Source organism: Oryctolagus cuniculus, chromosome 5 (genome assembly GCF_051225735.1).
Source record: "Oryctolagus cuniculus isolate XC-2025 breed Fujian yellow rabbit chromosome 5, ASM5122573v1, whole genome shotgun sequence".
NCBI lineage: Eukaryota > Metazoa > Chordata > Mammalia > Lagomorpha > Leporidae > Oryctolagus > Oryctolagus cuniculus.
In genome coordinates, this window is record NC_142871.1 from 124,180,199 (window position 1) to 124,196,538 (window position 16,340).

At 46.5% G+C, this 16,340-nt stretch overlaps 1 protein-coding gene across 2 annotated transcripts in view; it reads left to right on the top strand.

The window, feature by feature from the left end:
* CLIC5 (CLIC family member 5) overlaps positions 1–16,340 on the top strand; it is a 168,743-nt gene that overhangs the window by 111,781 nt on the left and 40,622 nt on the right. For both annotated transcript variants that reach the window (XM_089333870.1, XM_008263000.5), the window contains exons 2-3: positions 11,044–11,153; positions 16,189–16,314. In XM_089333870.1, coding sequence (XP_089189996.1) covers positions 11,044–11,153; positions 16,189–16,314 — 236 coding nt within the window. The remainder of the gene's footprint in view (positions 1–11,043; positions 11,154–16,188; positions 16,315–16,340) is intronic.

The following is a 16,340-nucleotide window of genomic DNA, read 5'->3' on the forward strand; positions in this document are numbered from 1 at the left end:
GAGACTGTCAGCCAAAGCACCCCACAGTGCCTCTTCCTGTGCTCAGGGATTCCTCACAACATGGTGGTTAGGTTCTCAGGGCAAGCATCCCAAAGGGGAGCCAGGCAGAAGCCACCACATCCTTTATGACTCGGTGTCAGAAGTCACATGCTTTGTCATCTCTGCCACATTCTAGTCTTCTAGACAGCCTCAAAGACTCTTCTCAATGCCAAGAAGAGAAATAGGGCCTCTGTCTCTGGTTGGGGATGTGAGATAGTTCTGGAGAGTATATAGGACTGGAAATAGTGCTGTCACCATTTGGGGAAAATGACATCTGCCACTCATTCCTGGTTGGTGACAGCAGGGATTTGAGCCCAGATTGGCATGACTCTGTTCCATGCCCTTGACACTGTGCCACTGAATTCCTGATGCTGAGGATTCAAGCCTACCTCCTTTGCAGTGGAGTTCAGCTATTCAGTGTTACACCTGGGCTTCTGAGCCAACAGAGCCAAACTTAGAAGCTTTGGTCTTTAGGGCCTCCAAGGCAAAACATAAGTTTATGATATTAGAGTATGAGAGCCATTTGCCTTTCAAAGTGCGATGGGAGCACTTGGAAGCTGCAAAAAGGCAATGAAACTCGTATTTCTTGAGCATCTACTGGGTTCTGAGAGACCCACAAAATAAGAAAAACAAAATAAGTCAGCAAGTCACATGCATGCTAATGAAGCTTACCAACTAGATTGTTAGTAGGACCAATCTTTTGGTATTAAAAACAGTAAAAACAAGGAATATTATCTGACTTTTACTTGATACTCCTTAAGTATCTAGTAACTCACAAAATATCTCATTGAAATGAGAAACTCCAGGGGCTGGCTCCATGGCTCACTTGGCTAATCCTCCGCCTGCAGCACCAGCATCCCATATGGGCGCCGGGTTCTAGTCCCGGTTGCTTCTCCTCCAGTCCAGCTCTCTGCTGTGTCCTGGGAAGGCAGTGGAGGATGGCCCAAGCACTTGGGCCCTGCACCCATGTGGGAGACCAGGAGGAAGCACCTGGCTCCTGGCTTCAGATCGGCGCAGCACCACCATAGCAGCCATTTGGGGGAGTGAACCAACAGAAGGAAGACCTTTCTCTCTGTCTCTCTCTCTCACTGTCTATCTCTATCTGTCAAAAAAAATAAATAAATGAAACAAAAACAAAACAAAAAAGACTAAAGAGCAACAAATCATTATTTCTTTTCCATGCAATACAGCAATATAAAAAAATGAAATGAGAAACTCCAAAATAATATGTGATGTTGAGAGAGATAAAATGGGAAACGCAATTAATCCGGAGGACTGGGCAAGCAAGCCTTGCAACCTCTCAACCTTCTTCCTTCCTTCTTTCTTTCCTCAGTCTCTCTCTCTCTCTCTCTCTCTCTCTCTCCCTCTCCCTCTCTCTCTCTCTCTAAGCTCAGGGCAAATCAATGGCCTAGGGTCTAGAAGCCACCATTATTCCTGATGTGGGGGAATGTCATCATGTTCTCAGGGGCAGATGAGGTCCCCAAAGGCACCAGGCCTGGAAGGAGAGGAGCAGTGAGCTGGAGAGCTGAGCAGGCAAAAGCCAGGGAGAGGAGGGTGTCAAGGAAACAGTGGAGAGGGCCACAGGCAGCATCCACTGCATAATTTGCAGGACCCCCTACAAAATGAATAGCAGGGGCCCTTTACTCAGAAATGACTAGGAAAGCCTAGACAGCAATAGAAGAGCATGGAGCCCATCCGGGAGCAGTGCTGAGTATGCGCCCCACACAACTGTGCAGAGTGTGTGTCCAGGAGGCTGTCCCCTGCCATGTGAAAGCCACCACGTGGCAAGGAGGCTAAGAAGCTTCATTTTAAAAGTAAGGGATAAGGCCGGCGCCGCGGCTCAATAGGCTAATCCTCTGCCTAGCGGCGCCGGCACACCAGGTTCTAGTCCCGGTCGGGGCGCCGGATTCTGTCCCGGTTGCCCCTCTTCCAGGCCAGCCCTCTGCTGTGGCCAGGGAGTGCAGTGGAGGATGGCCCAAGTGCTTGGGCCCTGCACCCCATGGGAGACCAGGAAAAGCACCTGGCTCCTGGCTCCTGCCATCGGATCAGCGCGGTGCGCCGGCCGCAGCGCGCTGGCCGCGGCGGCCATTGGAGGGTGAACCAACGGCAAAAGGAAGACCTTTCCCTCTGTCTCTCTCTCTCACTGTCCACTCTGCCTGTCAAAAAAAAAAAAAAAAAAAGTAAGGGATAGGGGCTGGAGCCATGGCTCACTTGGTTAATCCTCCGCTTGTGGCGCCGGCATCCCGTACGGGCACCGGGTTCTAGTCCCGGTTGCTGTTCTTCCAGTCCAGCTCTCTGCTGTGGCCCAGGAGGGCAGTGGAGGATGGCCCAAGTGCTTGGGCCCCTGCACTCACATGGGAGACCAGGAGGAAGCACCTGGCTCCTGGCTTTGGATCAGCGTAGCTCTGGCTGCTGGGAGTGAAACAATGGAAGGAAGACCTTTCTCTCTGTCTCACTCTCTAAGTCTATTTGTCAAATAAATTAAAAAAAAAAAAAGTAAGGGATGAAGAAAAGGTCCAGTTATGAAACATCAGGTGGGATGAAAATACAAAGAGAAAAAAAATATAAGACTGGCTTAGCCTACAGAGATTCTGAAAGAGAATAATTTCAGAAGAGGTTTCTACACAGATGCAGGATTGGCAAGAGGTTTAAAAGAGACCCATTCACTCATTCAAAGAGGCAGACATGAAAGACGAGGGGGAAAGCCACGTGGGAGTGGAAAGAAGGGACTGGGGGAAGGGGCCTGGTGCTGAGTTGGAAAGGGCAGAGTTTTCCCAGAGAGCGTGAGTGAGGGCGGAGGGCGAGTGGAGTCACAGAGGCAGGGTAACAGGAAGCCCAAGGAGGCCTGAGCACAGCTGTGTGATGCACACATAAAGCTGCAGGCAGCCAAGGGCCCAAAGCCACTGACAGACCAGCCTGCTTTCTCAGGGCCAAAATGCAACCCTTCTGCTTCTGAGAATTAAGCCAGTAGTCTTTGGGTATCAGGGTGCAACCTACAAGTTGTTGTCAGGGCCTAGGCAACAGCTACATCCAGTTGTTTATGAAAACATCAGGTAAGCTAAGTGCTGGCGACAGACAATGTCACCTGTCTCAAGTACTGCTTTCACATTCACCTTGGGATGATGGCTTATTCCATGTGTCAACTTGCCTGGGCCAAAGGGTCCATATAGTTGGTCAAAAATTATTCTGGATGTTTATGTGAAGGTGTTTTTTTGGACGAGGTTAACATTTAAATGGGATGGACTGTAAGTAAAGTGGAATATCGTCCATAATGTGGTGGGCCTCATAGAACAAAGGTTGACCTTTGCGGAAGACAGAATTCTGCTGGCAGGTGGCCCTGGTACTCCCAGGTCACTCTTCCCTGAGTCTTCAGCCTGCCGGTCTGCCCAGCAGATTTTGGACTAATCAAGCATCCACAACTGCATGAGCCATTTTCCTTAAGACGAATATCTATCTATATCTATATCTATATCCATATCTATATCTGTATAATATTTCTACCTGTACAGGTAGAGTATCCCTAATCCAAAAGTCTAAAAGTGTCCCAATTCTGAAACTTTTCAAACGCTGGCAAGTGTAAAATTCCACACTTGCCTCCACGTGCCTGGTTGCAGCCAAAATGAAAGTACATAAAAATACTGTACAAAATTACTTTCAGCTTCTGTGTGTGTAAGTTGCACATGAAATATAAATGAATTTACTGTTTAGACTTGGGACCCTTCCCCAAGATACCTCATTATGCACTCGTGAAAAATTCCAAAATTCAAAAAAATGCAAAATCAGAAATACTTCTGGTCCCTAGCACTTTGAATAAACTCTGCTCAATCTGTGTGTGTGTGTGTTTATACATATATATGGATTTAGACACAGATATAGCTATTACAGGAAATGCCTGTCCCTCTTGCTATTCATCTATCCATCTTCTATCTATCTATGTTGTCTTTCCCATTTCACTGGAGAACCATGACTAATATACTCGGAATGTTTCATATCACGTACGGGCAGCAGTCTGTATAGTTGATTCAGCCTTGATGCTCAGATTTAGATAAATGCTGACAAACCCCTGAAGCCTCAAATGTACCCTATTTTGCCACTTATTTATTAAATGAAAAACACCTGAGTGACCCTAATGAGTGAGGCTTATTGAGACTGTGGAGAAAAGGAATGTTGACTTCTTCAAGGCAGACCTTCTTAACTTCTTGTGGGCCACAAATCACCCAAACACATCCTTGCTAATGGGAGGCTTACTAACCAAATGATTGGAAGGACAGATTATTTGATATTAAAAAATAATCATAATAAGGAATATTGTCTGAATTACATTCATAAGAGTGGGCAGCTCCAAATATTGTCTGTTTAAAGAAAAATTCTCTTTCATGTGATACAAACACAGTCCAGCACTGTGAGTTATCTTATATTCAGGTAGACTTTACCAGATTGACACTATTTGCTATAAGATAGCAACAGCCTGTGTAATGATCTAGGAATTCGGAATTTTATCCCCAATTGTCCATGGGACCAGGCTGTGTAGCCATCAGTCAATCATTTAACTTTCCTAGCCCATTTCCTTAGCAGTAAAAAGAAACCTGGACGATATCATCCCAAGGGCAGTTCTAACCCCACTGTTGTAGAACTTCTATCTGTAAACTCAACTGCTTAATCACTGGACTCTTCAGGACCAGGAGTCGTGGCCCAAAGCAATAAAAGTTGCTCTGTGCTGTAAATGGGGACTGACTGAGCTTGCTGGAGAAAAGTGAGGCTTCTTTCTTAAAACCTTATCGATGACTTAACTTTGCCAAGTGCTTTAAAGAATCAAGATGATAAAAATCTTGATTTTGAAATATCAGCCATCTAAGCATCTGTATGGTAGTCTGGATCCCATCAGGAGAGTAACACCAAGCAGTGGATTAAATACAAGTTTAACATAAGGAACTAACTATGATAAGAGACTAAGCACACATGTAAGGAAACTCTCTCTATGGCACCCCAGGGTTATGGCAGGGAAGCCAAGGCAGAGAGCAGGCAGTCAGCAAGGGTGGCTCAGCTGTGCAGTAGGACACAGGTGTCAATGGGACAGGAGGCCTGCAGGCCACATGGGCTTGCAGAGGGAGTGGCAGATCTTGTGGACACCTTGGCCACAGGCAGGCTGCATGGGGAGGCTTTGGCTTCTGTGTTGAGAGAGCTTTGGAAAGGTGATTCACCAAGCTGAGGCTGCAAGTTCAGAGAGGGACTGTATGCTGGACCTGCAGTAGAGACCTCTCTTGGCCGTCCTCATACCCACACTGCTCATCCCCAGCTACTCTTCCTCCACCAATGTCCTTTCAGGGCTCTCTACTGAGAAAGCCAAACTTGGATCACTTAAAGGGGAAATACTTTTATGTTGTGATTATTTTTTAACTTTAATTAATTTATTTCAGAGGCAGAGAGACAGGGAGAAGCAAAGAAGTCTGCCATCTGCTGATTCACTCCCCAAATGCCTACAACTGCTGAGACAGGGCCAAGCCAAAATTGGGAACCAGGAACTCAATTCAGGCCTCCTATATGGGTGGCAGGGACCCAATTATTTGAGCCAATAATATTGCCTCCCAGGCTCTGTATGAAAAGGAAGCTGAAGTCAGGAGCTAGAGGTAGGTGTCAGGCAATCCACCATGGGATTTAAGCATCTTAAACAGTGTCTTAAGCAGTTGGCCAAACACTTACCTAAGGAGATATATATTTTTTAATTTTTGTTCATCTATTTTCAGCTATTTGAAAGGCAGAATGAAAGAGAGAGAGAGAGAGAGAGAGATCCTCCATTGACTTTCCAGATACCTGCAGCAGCCCCGGAGCTGAAGCCAGGAACCAAGAACTCTAACCAGGTCTTCCATGTGGGTAACAGGGACCCAAGCACTTGAGCCACCATCTGCTGCCTCCCAGGATGCATGAGCTGGAAGCTGGATCAGAAGCAGAGTAGCAGACTCAACACAACCCTTAGATATGGGATGCAGGTGTCTCAGCAGCAGCTTATCCCGCTGGCTGCACCACAGCACCCACCCCCAGAGGAGACATTTGTAAAGATATGCTCCCCGTTCTCACAAAGCCTGCATTGAAGAGTGAATTTGGAGCTGAGAGGCAATAGATCATTAACTGACACAAGCTTAAATGTCACCTGATTATTTCCTGCTATTCCTTCTTGGATCTTCTTGGAATAAGTCTTCCCTCTTCCAGACCTGGGGACCTTCCCATGGCTTTTGGCCAATTATCAGCTTCCCCTCATGGTCTGGAAACCAAGCTCTGCATGCCGAGTTTCATCAGGGGATGTCTTAAACCAACAGTTCTCCCATGTTTTTCTTGGATCTCAGGGGGCCCCAAGAGGCTTTCAAGGGTTCTCAGAGGTCACAATTATTTTCAAAGCACAATTAAGATCGTGTGCTTCTGTCTCTGGGGTTGGCATTTCATGGATAAAACACCTGATATTTCAGCACAAATCCAGGCAATGTAGAAAGGGCACCAGTAGTCATCATGTAAAAAAAAAGTCAGCCTAGGCTATAAATGCCCCTGATGAAGCAGTAAAAATTATATAATGTAATTAAATCCTAACCCTTGCATACATGTCTGTCAAATATTCTTGCTGATGAAATGGGAAATGCACACAAGCTCTTCGGCTGTATTCCAAAGTACAATGGTTGTCGAAGAAAAAAGCGCTGTGCAGCCCAGCTGTCCACTGAACCGGCTGCTTCCTTCACAGAGCACGGTTCTTATCTGAAAGAGCACCTGACAGAGAGACACGCTATCGCCACTGAGACTTAGTACTTGTCAGACACCAACTGGAAAATCAGTGAAATAAGCTTGGCATTTCAAGGACATTACTTGGAAGTATTTATTACCCATGATAAAATGCAAGCTTTCAAAAGGAAATTGGAATTTTGGAAAGCATATATCTGCCACCATTAGTTTTCTTATATTTAAGTTTTTCTTATGATATTGGTGGTGATGCTAATCAATGAAATTGCACACACACACACATACACACACATTACAATGAAATGTGTAGCACTGTGAAAATCTGCATAACTCAATGAAACACTATTTTTCAGATGAAAAATTCATATGTTACAAAAATCATTCCTGGGAAAAACAAGTACAAGTTTGGTAGGTTAGTTTTAGTGGGACAGAAAAAATTGCATGTACATGGTTTCAAATTGTTCTTATGTATCCACCTTTAAGAAACTGCTACTTGTTGAGTTTCGATGTGCTGTTAAAGAACAACATCTAGGCTGGTGCCACGGCTCACTAGGCTAATCCTCTGCCTGCAGCAACGGCACTCCGGATTCTAGTCCTGGTTGGGGCGCTGGATTCTGTCCCGGTTGCTCCTCTTCCTGGCCAGCTCTCTGCTGTGGCCCGGGAAGGCAGTGGAGGATGGCCTAAGTACTTGGGCCCTGCACCCACATGGGAGACCAGGATGAAACACCTGGCTCCTGGCTTGAGGTCGTCGCAGCGCACGGGCCGTGGCGGCCATCTGGGAGGGTGAACCAATGGAAGGAAGACCTTTCTCTCTCTCTCTCTCTCTCTCTCTCTCTCTCTCTCACTGTCTAACTCTGCCTGACCCAAAAAAAAAAACAAAAACAAAAACAAAAACAAAACAAAACAAAAACACAATATCCATCAAAATACTCCTCTCTTATTGCCAGCAACATATCTGTGTGAGACCAAATATTTTCAAATGCATAAGCCAGCTTTTATTAAGCCAGATCTTGTAAAAATTAATCAAAATTAAAGATTGGCATGTAGTGTAGCGGGTTAAGCCACAATGTTGGCATCCCACATAGATACCCGTTCTTTTCCCAGATGCTCTATTTATGATCCATCTCCCTGCTTATGCATCTGGGAAAACAGCAGAGAATGGTCCAAGTGCTTGGGCACCTGCACCCACATAGGAGACCCAATGTAATTCTTGGCTCCTGGCTTCAGACTGAACCAGCCCTAGCCATTGTGACTATTTGAGGAGTGAGCCAGCATGTGGAAAATAAATCTCTCTCTCTCTCATTCTTTGCCTCTCCTTCTGTCTCTGTAACTCTGCCTTTCAAATAAATAAATTGTTTTTAAAAAATAAAAAGATCATATAAAAATGTAAAACAATGCCACTCTTCTCATTAAATTTCTTTTGTTTTCGGAAAAGATAGTTGTTTTATACTAAAATGTTACTTTCATTAACATGTAAACATGTTCATTATTACAACATTTAAATAAATGAGTACATATTTCAAAATTTCTCATCATTTGGCTTACATATATGACAGTGCTTTAGAAAGTTTGTGGAAAATGGAATTAAATCATAAGTTTGCTTTGGTGCAAAAAATATTTGAAATTCATGCATACAAAGTTCCTTCAAAAAGTTTATGGAAAATACATATTATATTGGGGCTGGCGCTGTGGCGTGCAAGTAAAGCCACCACCTGCAGTGCCAGCATCCTATATGGGCATCAGTTTGAGTCCCGGCTGCTCCACTTCTGATCCAGCTCTCTGCTGTGGCCTGGGAAAGCAGTACAGGATGGCCCAAGTCCTTAGGCCTCTGCACCCATGTGGGAGACCTGGAAAAATTCCTAACTCCTGGCTTCAGATTGGCACAGCTCCAGCCATTGCGGCCAATTGGGGAGTGAACCAGCAGATGGAAGATCTCTCTCTCTCTCTCTCTCTCTCTCTCTCTCTGCCTCTCCTCTCTCTATGTAACTCTTTCAAATAAATAAATATCTAAAAAAAGAAAAAGAAATAAAGTACATATTATGAAAAAACTGTGCATGCATTGCAAAAACATTTTGCACAAGCATAAACTTGTCTTTTCCACAGCTTTTTGAAGTACTCTTGTATGGTGAATATTGAGAGCCATAAATCACATAAGCAAAATCTCTTTGGACTCATCATCGTTAAAAGCACAAAGGGGGGACCAGCATTGCAGTACTGTGGGTTGGGCTGTGGCTTGCAATGCCAGCATCCCATATCCAAGGGCTTGTTGGAATCTAGACTGCTCCATTTCCTTTATATATATATATATATATATATAGAGAGAGAGAGAGAGAGAGAGAGAGAGAGAATTTATTTATTTGAGAAGTAGAGTTACAGTGAGAAAGAGAGACAGAAAGGTCTTCCATCCACTGGTTCATTCTCCAAATGGGCACAGCATGTGGTGCCTCCCCATCTGAATGCCACAGCAAAACACACCCCAGGGCGAGAATTGGGCTTTGGGTATGCATTTCTTTTTCTTCTTTACTTTCAAAAAAAAAATGTTAGTTGTGGGGAGCAACTGGGAGCAACTCGGACTAGACTGTTACTGGAATTAAGACTTATTCTATGCATCTGCTCTCCCACAATATGGCGCTGGGAGAGGAGGAAACAGCTTCTACACAGCTGCCTCCAGTTCAACCAATAAGCAGCAGGAGCTGATTCTGATTGGAGGAGAGCAGCGTACTCGGTGTGTGGGTAGCAGAGTTGGGATTGGTGGAAGAGGACTATAAAGGAGGAGAGAGACAACATGCACCAGGAACATCTATCTGAAGGAACACCTGTGCAGCCCCCGAGAGAGCTGGCCGGCGGTGTGCCGCTCCCCTGCGGAAGTGGGGAAAGTGGCTAGGGGGAACCGCCCTTCCACGGAGGTGGAAGGGACGGTAGCCAACCCGGGAAGAACCAGCAGCAAACCCGGGAAGGGCCGAGCAGACAAAAGAACAGCGCAGGGTCCTGTGTCGTTCCTCCACGAAGACGGGGAGCGACAGTTAGTGAGTAATCATTTCTGAGTGTCCCTGGGAGTTTTTGCAGCTTTGCAAGTAAGCATAGGTACCTTCCCTCCTGTGGCCCCTGTCAGCAGAGCCCCCCCACCCCCGGCACGGCCAGCAGATGGTGTCCAGGGCAGCCAGCATCAGAGGCCATGACCAATGGGTTATTCCTTCCTTTGAGCATCATGTCAGGGTCCAGGGAGCCACGCGGCGGGCATGAAGGACACAGACCAGGCCTTGCACCACTTTTGTTTGCTCATGTGTTTCACTTGACAGAAATTCCTTATAAAACTCATGGTCCTGCCGCCTGCTCAGCAGTGTAGTCAGAGAGATGCATCCTTCAGATGCAAAACAAAAAAACAGGCTGTTTTGAGTAGGGCCGTGAGAAGGAGAAATGAAACATGAGCCATCCACATGTGCTCAGCCATGCCACCATTCCTGTCCTACATGTTCCTGTGACCCTCATCCCCACCCCACCTCACAGAAGGCTGTGAGTCCCTGAAGAAATGTCTTTCTAAGTCTCCTGGGCCATCTTCTCCAGTGCCTTACACTCAATCCATAGTCAATGTGCTATTTGGTGAGTAAAAGGATAACTGAACCATTGAGTGGCTTACAGCAGTCGGAACCAAGTGGTGGCTTATTGATTGGTGCCTTGAGCCTGCTACCTAGCCTAGATATAGGGAAACAAGGTCAAAATCTGAGGCATTTGTACTTGTGATATCCTCATGGAGCGAGAACCAAAGTGTGGAAGGGGGTGAACTCTGGAGGAACATATTTTGGCTAGGTACAGCCAAAGGAAAGCACTGTTAGAACTGAAAGAACTGTTAGAGTGGTGTCCACAACAGACTGGTTGAGAGATACAAATGATTGGTTAATGGAGAAATTTAAGCATAGACCAGATGGTGTCTTGGAGGTTAAAATTTGACATGTAAGCATCATGTGCATTAGACTATGTGACTATGTTGGAAGTCTCTTGCCCTAAGAGGCTAAAGTTCCAGGGTTTAAGAAAGTTATGATTCTACAAAATCATCCTGCTGGAAACCCAAGTTCAAGTCTGCAGGTGTTTTTTGAGCCCTAACCCAGGGCCAGGAATTGCTCTGCACAAGCATTAGAAAGATGAAGATGACTAACAGAGGGCCATCCCCTGGCCATCAGGCAGGGACAGGGCTGCAGTAAGCTCTCTGCAGACAGGGCTTTGGCCCCCCCTGCTTCTTGCTGGTACACACGTGCTCACACAGGACCCTGCTTCTCTTTCTAGGCTGGAATCGATGGGGAAAGCATTGGCAACTGTCCCTTCTCTCAGCGGCTCTTTATGATCCTTTGGCTGAAAGGAGTCGTGTTCAATGTCACCACTGTGGACCTGAAAAGGTAAAAGACACTGTATTCGTGAGGAATATGTTTACTGCAAGGCACAGAGAACCTCTGGGGATCAAGGAAAAGCCTTGCCCTTCATCGTCCAGAGGTGTGTTGTGGGCATTTGGCCTCCCAGATGGGCCAGCTGCATCCCTTATTGGAGTGCCCGGGTCGGAGTCCTGGCTCCACTGCTATGCCATCTTCTAGCTGCAGAGATGGAAACCCACATGGGAGACCTGGACTGAGCTCCCAGCTCCTGGCTTCAGCCCCACCTATTGAGGTCATTTGGAATATGAGCCAGTAGGTAGGAGCTCTTGCTCTCTTTCAGCCTCTCAAAATTTGATTGATAGATAGATAGACAGATAGAATATATATATATATATATGTATATAAAATCAGCATATATATATATATATATATATGGCATCATTCAGCATCGGTAGCCATACTCTCTTCACTCTTCCAGAATGCATGATGCTGTTTCCTCTCTTCCACTTGTTTTTCACATGTGGAATAGCTGTGGCCCACTCCTTGAGCCTTCAGCCTTCCTCCCAGGTGATCTTGGCATATCCCCTCCTCATCTTTAGCTAAATTAATCTGTATCCAGGGCTCCTTATTATCCCTGTCTTTCCATTTGGCTGTTCTGTTATGGCTGTAGACTGTATTGTCTAAGAGTTGGACTCTTCTCCCAAATGCCTATGTCCCTCCAGATTCCAGGCACTGGACTATTTGCAGCTCCTTTCTCTGGCCACCTCCATTTTTGATTAGCAGCTGAGTCCAGAGTATTCTCACATGGTACCAACTCTCACCCCCACACTCTGTTTTTCATTCTCAAAGGCCACACAGTTTTGGTCTCACCACTGCCAACTTGACTGGTCTTCCTCCTTCCAGGTTTTCTTCTCTCTCTCTCTCCCTTTCTCTCTCTCTCTCTCTCTCTCATCCATTCTTTACATCATCCTAAAGTTGTGGCCCTTAAAATAGAGCTTTAACCAAAAGGCTCCCCTGCTCAGAAACACATATTGCCTCTGGAACAAATGTACCCAAAGCTGTAGCTGTTCTCTATCATTTTTTGGTCCCGCCCCCAAGTGTCTCTCAGCATTTCTCACTGTGACCTCTGTACCTGGCAGGCTGGCCTACTTTCTGTTCTTGTTCCTTCTAGAATCTAGCCCTCAGCTGGGACACTTCCTCTATCTAAAACAGGTCCTCTCCTCGTCTGAGCCCCAAGCTCAGCATCAGCCCCCCCCTACTCACTGAGGCCTTCTCACCCACCCCCACCACTCCCTCCACCCCCACCTAGTACACACTGTTCAGGTTGCCTTGTGTTGTGAGTTAGCACCTCACCCAGTTATGGTATCTGCAGTCCTAATGCCTTACAACCCATGAGTGCTTCTCCGTAAATAAAACAATCACATAAGGTCCGATCCTGTGAAGGAGGTCACTATTCTCCATTTTGTACAAGGAACTGAAGCATACACATTGCAATGATTTGCCCAAAGTGCCCAAGAGGCTGCTACTAGGAACCTTGGTTCAAACACTATGCTTCTCAAACATCAGTTATGAAGTTTGTGTTGTCTTCCATATGAGACTTTGAATCCCTCAAGGACAGGCTAGGCTCCTGTGTTGGGTTACCTTGTACCCTTCCTGTGACCTCAACCACTACCTGCCAAATACATGCAGGTGCACCTGCTAGGCAATCATTGTCTGTGAAAGCAAAAAGGCAGGATGCCTTTGTACAGCTGGAAGAACTGCTTCCTTCACTGGAGAATCAGAGGTCTTTGGATTATTGTCTGAAAGGGTGGACTCAACCATTCAGGTCAGAGTGGGAAAGGAGCCACCCCACATTCTTCAGAGGCTCTTTTTGCCCTTCCTCATTCCCCCATCTGATCCTACCAACATCCCTGTGAGGTAGAGCGGGCAGGTGGCACCACTCCAGTCTCATGGAGAAAGAAGCAGAAAATTGATTTCTTATCCTGGCAGCACCATTTATGGCTGAGTGACCTTGAGCTTTTCTGGGCTTCTGTGACCTCACCTGGATGAGGGAGATAAAGCAATGCCTTCTTCATCAACAGCGTTGCATTGGGGACTTGGGGAGGGGACAGCATTGCTCCTGGCCATAGCAAGTGCTCCCTTCACGTTGGCTGCTGCTGCAATTATTGCTGCACTCATGGAACTGGCGAGCGACCCAGTCAGGAAAGGAAGACAGATGCGCGTTAAATAATAAAATGAGCCCTCGCACTGTGAAATTCAAGGCTAATGATATAATTTCAAGTATAAATGCTGAAGGCGGGGGATGGTTTGCTAAAAGAGGGTTATACCCGACTGGAGCGCCCTGTTGAGCTGCAGCAGCCGTAGGCTGTACTTCCCAAGGGCATCTATTGGCCGTGCTTCTTTGGCGTCCCAGGGAAAACACAGCCACTGCTGCTGCTGCCACCGCCACCACACACTGTACCTTTCTGCCCCAGAGAGGTAACCACAGAGAACTTACATCAGCGTAGATTACCCCCTTGCTGTTGAGAAGGCAGCATTGCTGCTCTGTGTCTGCTCCCCACGTGGGAGGAACAAGTAAAGAATGTCCTTTGGTCGTCTGAAATGCAGAACACACACAAGGTAAACAAAGGGACCAAGCCAGTCAGGCTTTAAACACTTTTCCTGGCTCCACCAAGTGCCACAGAATGCGCAGGGAGAGGGTGTGGGTCAGAGCAGGACCTGGGAGTCGCACCCTAATTGAAATTCTTCTTGTCCCCTCCCAAGCTGCTTACGCCAGGAATTTGTTTCATTCCAGCCTCCTCTACTCCCATTGTTTACTTTTTGACAGTTCCTCCTTCAAATGTTTTCCACGCCCAGCTCCCACAAGAAATGTTGCATGCTGGGAGAGAGCAGCAGGGGTGATCTGAGTTCAGGCCCTGCCCATGGAAGTCTCCGTCATTCTTTCTCCTCTTCCTTACTCTTTTCTTGGTGCCACCATCCCCTCTCCCTCCCCAGTCCCCGCACCTGCCAGCCCTTCTCCCCTCACTTCGCTCCATCCTTGCTCTGGCATTCTGAGCAGCTGGCGGAATCTCAGGCACACACCCTGAACTGGGCCCCTGTCAAACACAAGGTGACTCCTTCATGCTCCAGCAACAGGAAGTCCCTACTCACAGGTGGTCTGTTTGCTCCCCGCATCGAACCAGGAACCCCACTCAGCATCGCTGTGGGCAGGGACCCCAAAGTTCTGTGCATCCACCCATCCACTGTTCATTCATCCCATTGGACCAGTGTTCCAGGAGTTCACCCTATTCTCCATCATCTGAATCTTCCTGTCTGGATAATTTAGAACATCTATCTCTCTTCTTCCCTGCAGTGGGGTCGGGGGCTGCACTATTGGCTTTAGTTAGCTTACATCTCTCTCAGTGCCTGATTCAGATTCTTTCCAGGTACACTGAGACACTCTCTGTCTCCTTAGGGACTGAATTTGCTAGCTATTAAATGAGGGCCAGTGTTGTGGTGCAGCAGGTAAAGCTGCTACCTGCTACCTGTGACACTGACATCCCACCTGGGCACTGGGTCACACGTCCCAGCTGTTCCACTCCCCATCCAGTTCCCTGCTAATATCTGGGAAAAAACAGCAGAAGATGGCTCAAGTTCTTGGGCCCCTACCACCCACATGGGAGACTTGGATGAAGCTCCTGGCTCCTGGCTCCTGGCTCCTGGCTCTTGGCTCCTGGCTTCAGCCTAGCCCAGCCCAGCTGGCCATTGTAGCCAGCATTTGGGGAATGAATCAGCAGATGGAAAATATTTCCCTCTTCCTCTTCTCTCTCTCTAACTCTGACTTTCAAACAAATAAGTTAATCTCAAAAAAAAAAAAAAGTTTGTGGTAAATGGAATTAAAAGATAAGTTTATTTCTGTACAAAAACATTTGCACCTCTCATGTATCTTGAATTGTAAGACTTTCTCCTAGGCTTCTTCTTACCCAGTACCATGAGGTTCTTCATGCGGAATTCTTGGTGGTGGCCTAAATGCCATTTTGTAAGAAATAATATTGAACTTGGGCCTGTCAGACATAAGCCCATGAGTTTTCACAAGGATTTGCAGTATGTCCATGATCAAAATGTAGCAATAAAAAGCATTGTAGTCTCTATTTTTTAAAAATATATTTATTTATTTGTATGAGAGGCAGAATTACAGACAGAGGGAAAAACAGAGAGAGAGGTCTTCCATCTACTGGTTCATTCCCCCAGTATCTGCAATAGTCAGAGCTGGGCTGATCCGAAGCCAGGAGCCAGGAGCTTCTTCCAGGTTTCCCACGCAGGTGCAGGGACCCAAGGACTTAGGCCATCTTCCACTGCTTTCTCAGGCCATAGCAGAGAGCTGGATCAGAAGATAAGCAGCCAGGACATGAACCAGTGCCTATGTGGGATGCCGGAGCCAAGGCAGAGGCTTAGCCTTCAATGCCACAATGTCGATCCCATAGTCTCTATTTAATAGTTTTGTTTATTTTCATGGCTAACTGAAGGCCATATCATGGGCTGTTTGTAGATTTAAAAAAAATTCTTGTGAATCTGGCAACAGACTGAATAATGTTGGACCCTGGTTATTAGGTATGAAAATGTAAGTTCCAGAGGCTAAGGCTACTCCAACTTGAACAGATGGTCCAAACTTCCAAACATTTTTTTCCTCTGGTATTTGAAAATATTTCTGATGACAAAATAGGATCCAACTCAGTAGTTTCTAAAGTTATTTTTCTTAGGCTTATTAGTGAAAGAAGTTCTGAAACCAAAACCCAGCTGCTCCCTCAGGGAACGAAAGCTTGGAGCTGAGTGAGATACAGGCCTGTGATGCTCTCCACCTCCTCATCTTGACTCCCTCCCCACTCCCTGCCTTCCCCAGAACAGGTTTCCTACATTGCACCTCATTCCTTCAGAATTCTGTCCACCCTCCCTGCCCTGCACCCCACAGTGCAAATCTGATTTTTTGCCAATGGGTATGTTGGATAGCACAGGGAGCCTCATTTGCAATAAATCTTAGGTTTCCCTGGTGTAAGCCAACACCTGAATCTTGCTCTCTCTACAGAAAGCCGGCTGACCTGCACAACCTAGCCCCTGGCACCCACCCGCCCTTCCTGACCTTCAACGGGGATGTGAAGACAGACGTCAATAAGATCGAGGAGTTCCTGGAGGAGACCTTGACCCCTGAGAAGTAACTAACTGCTTGTTTCTGGAGCT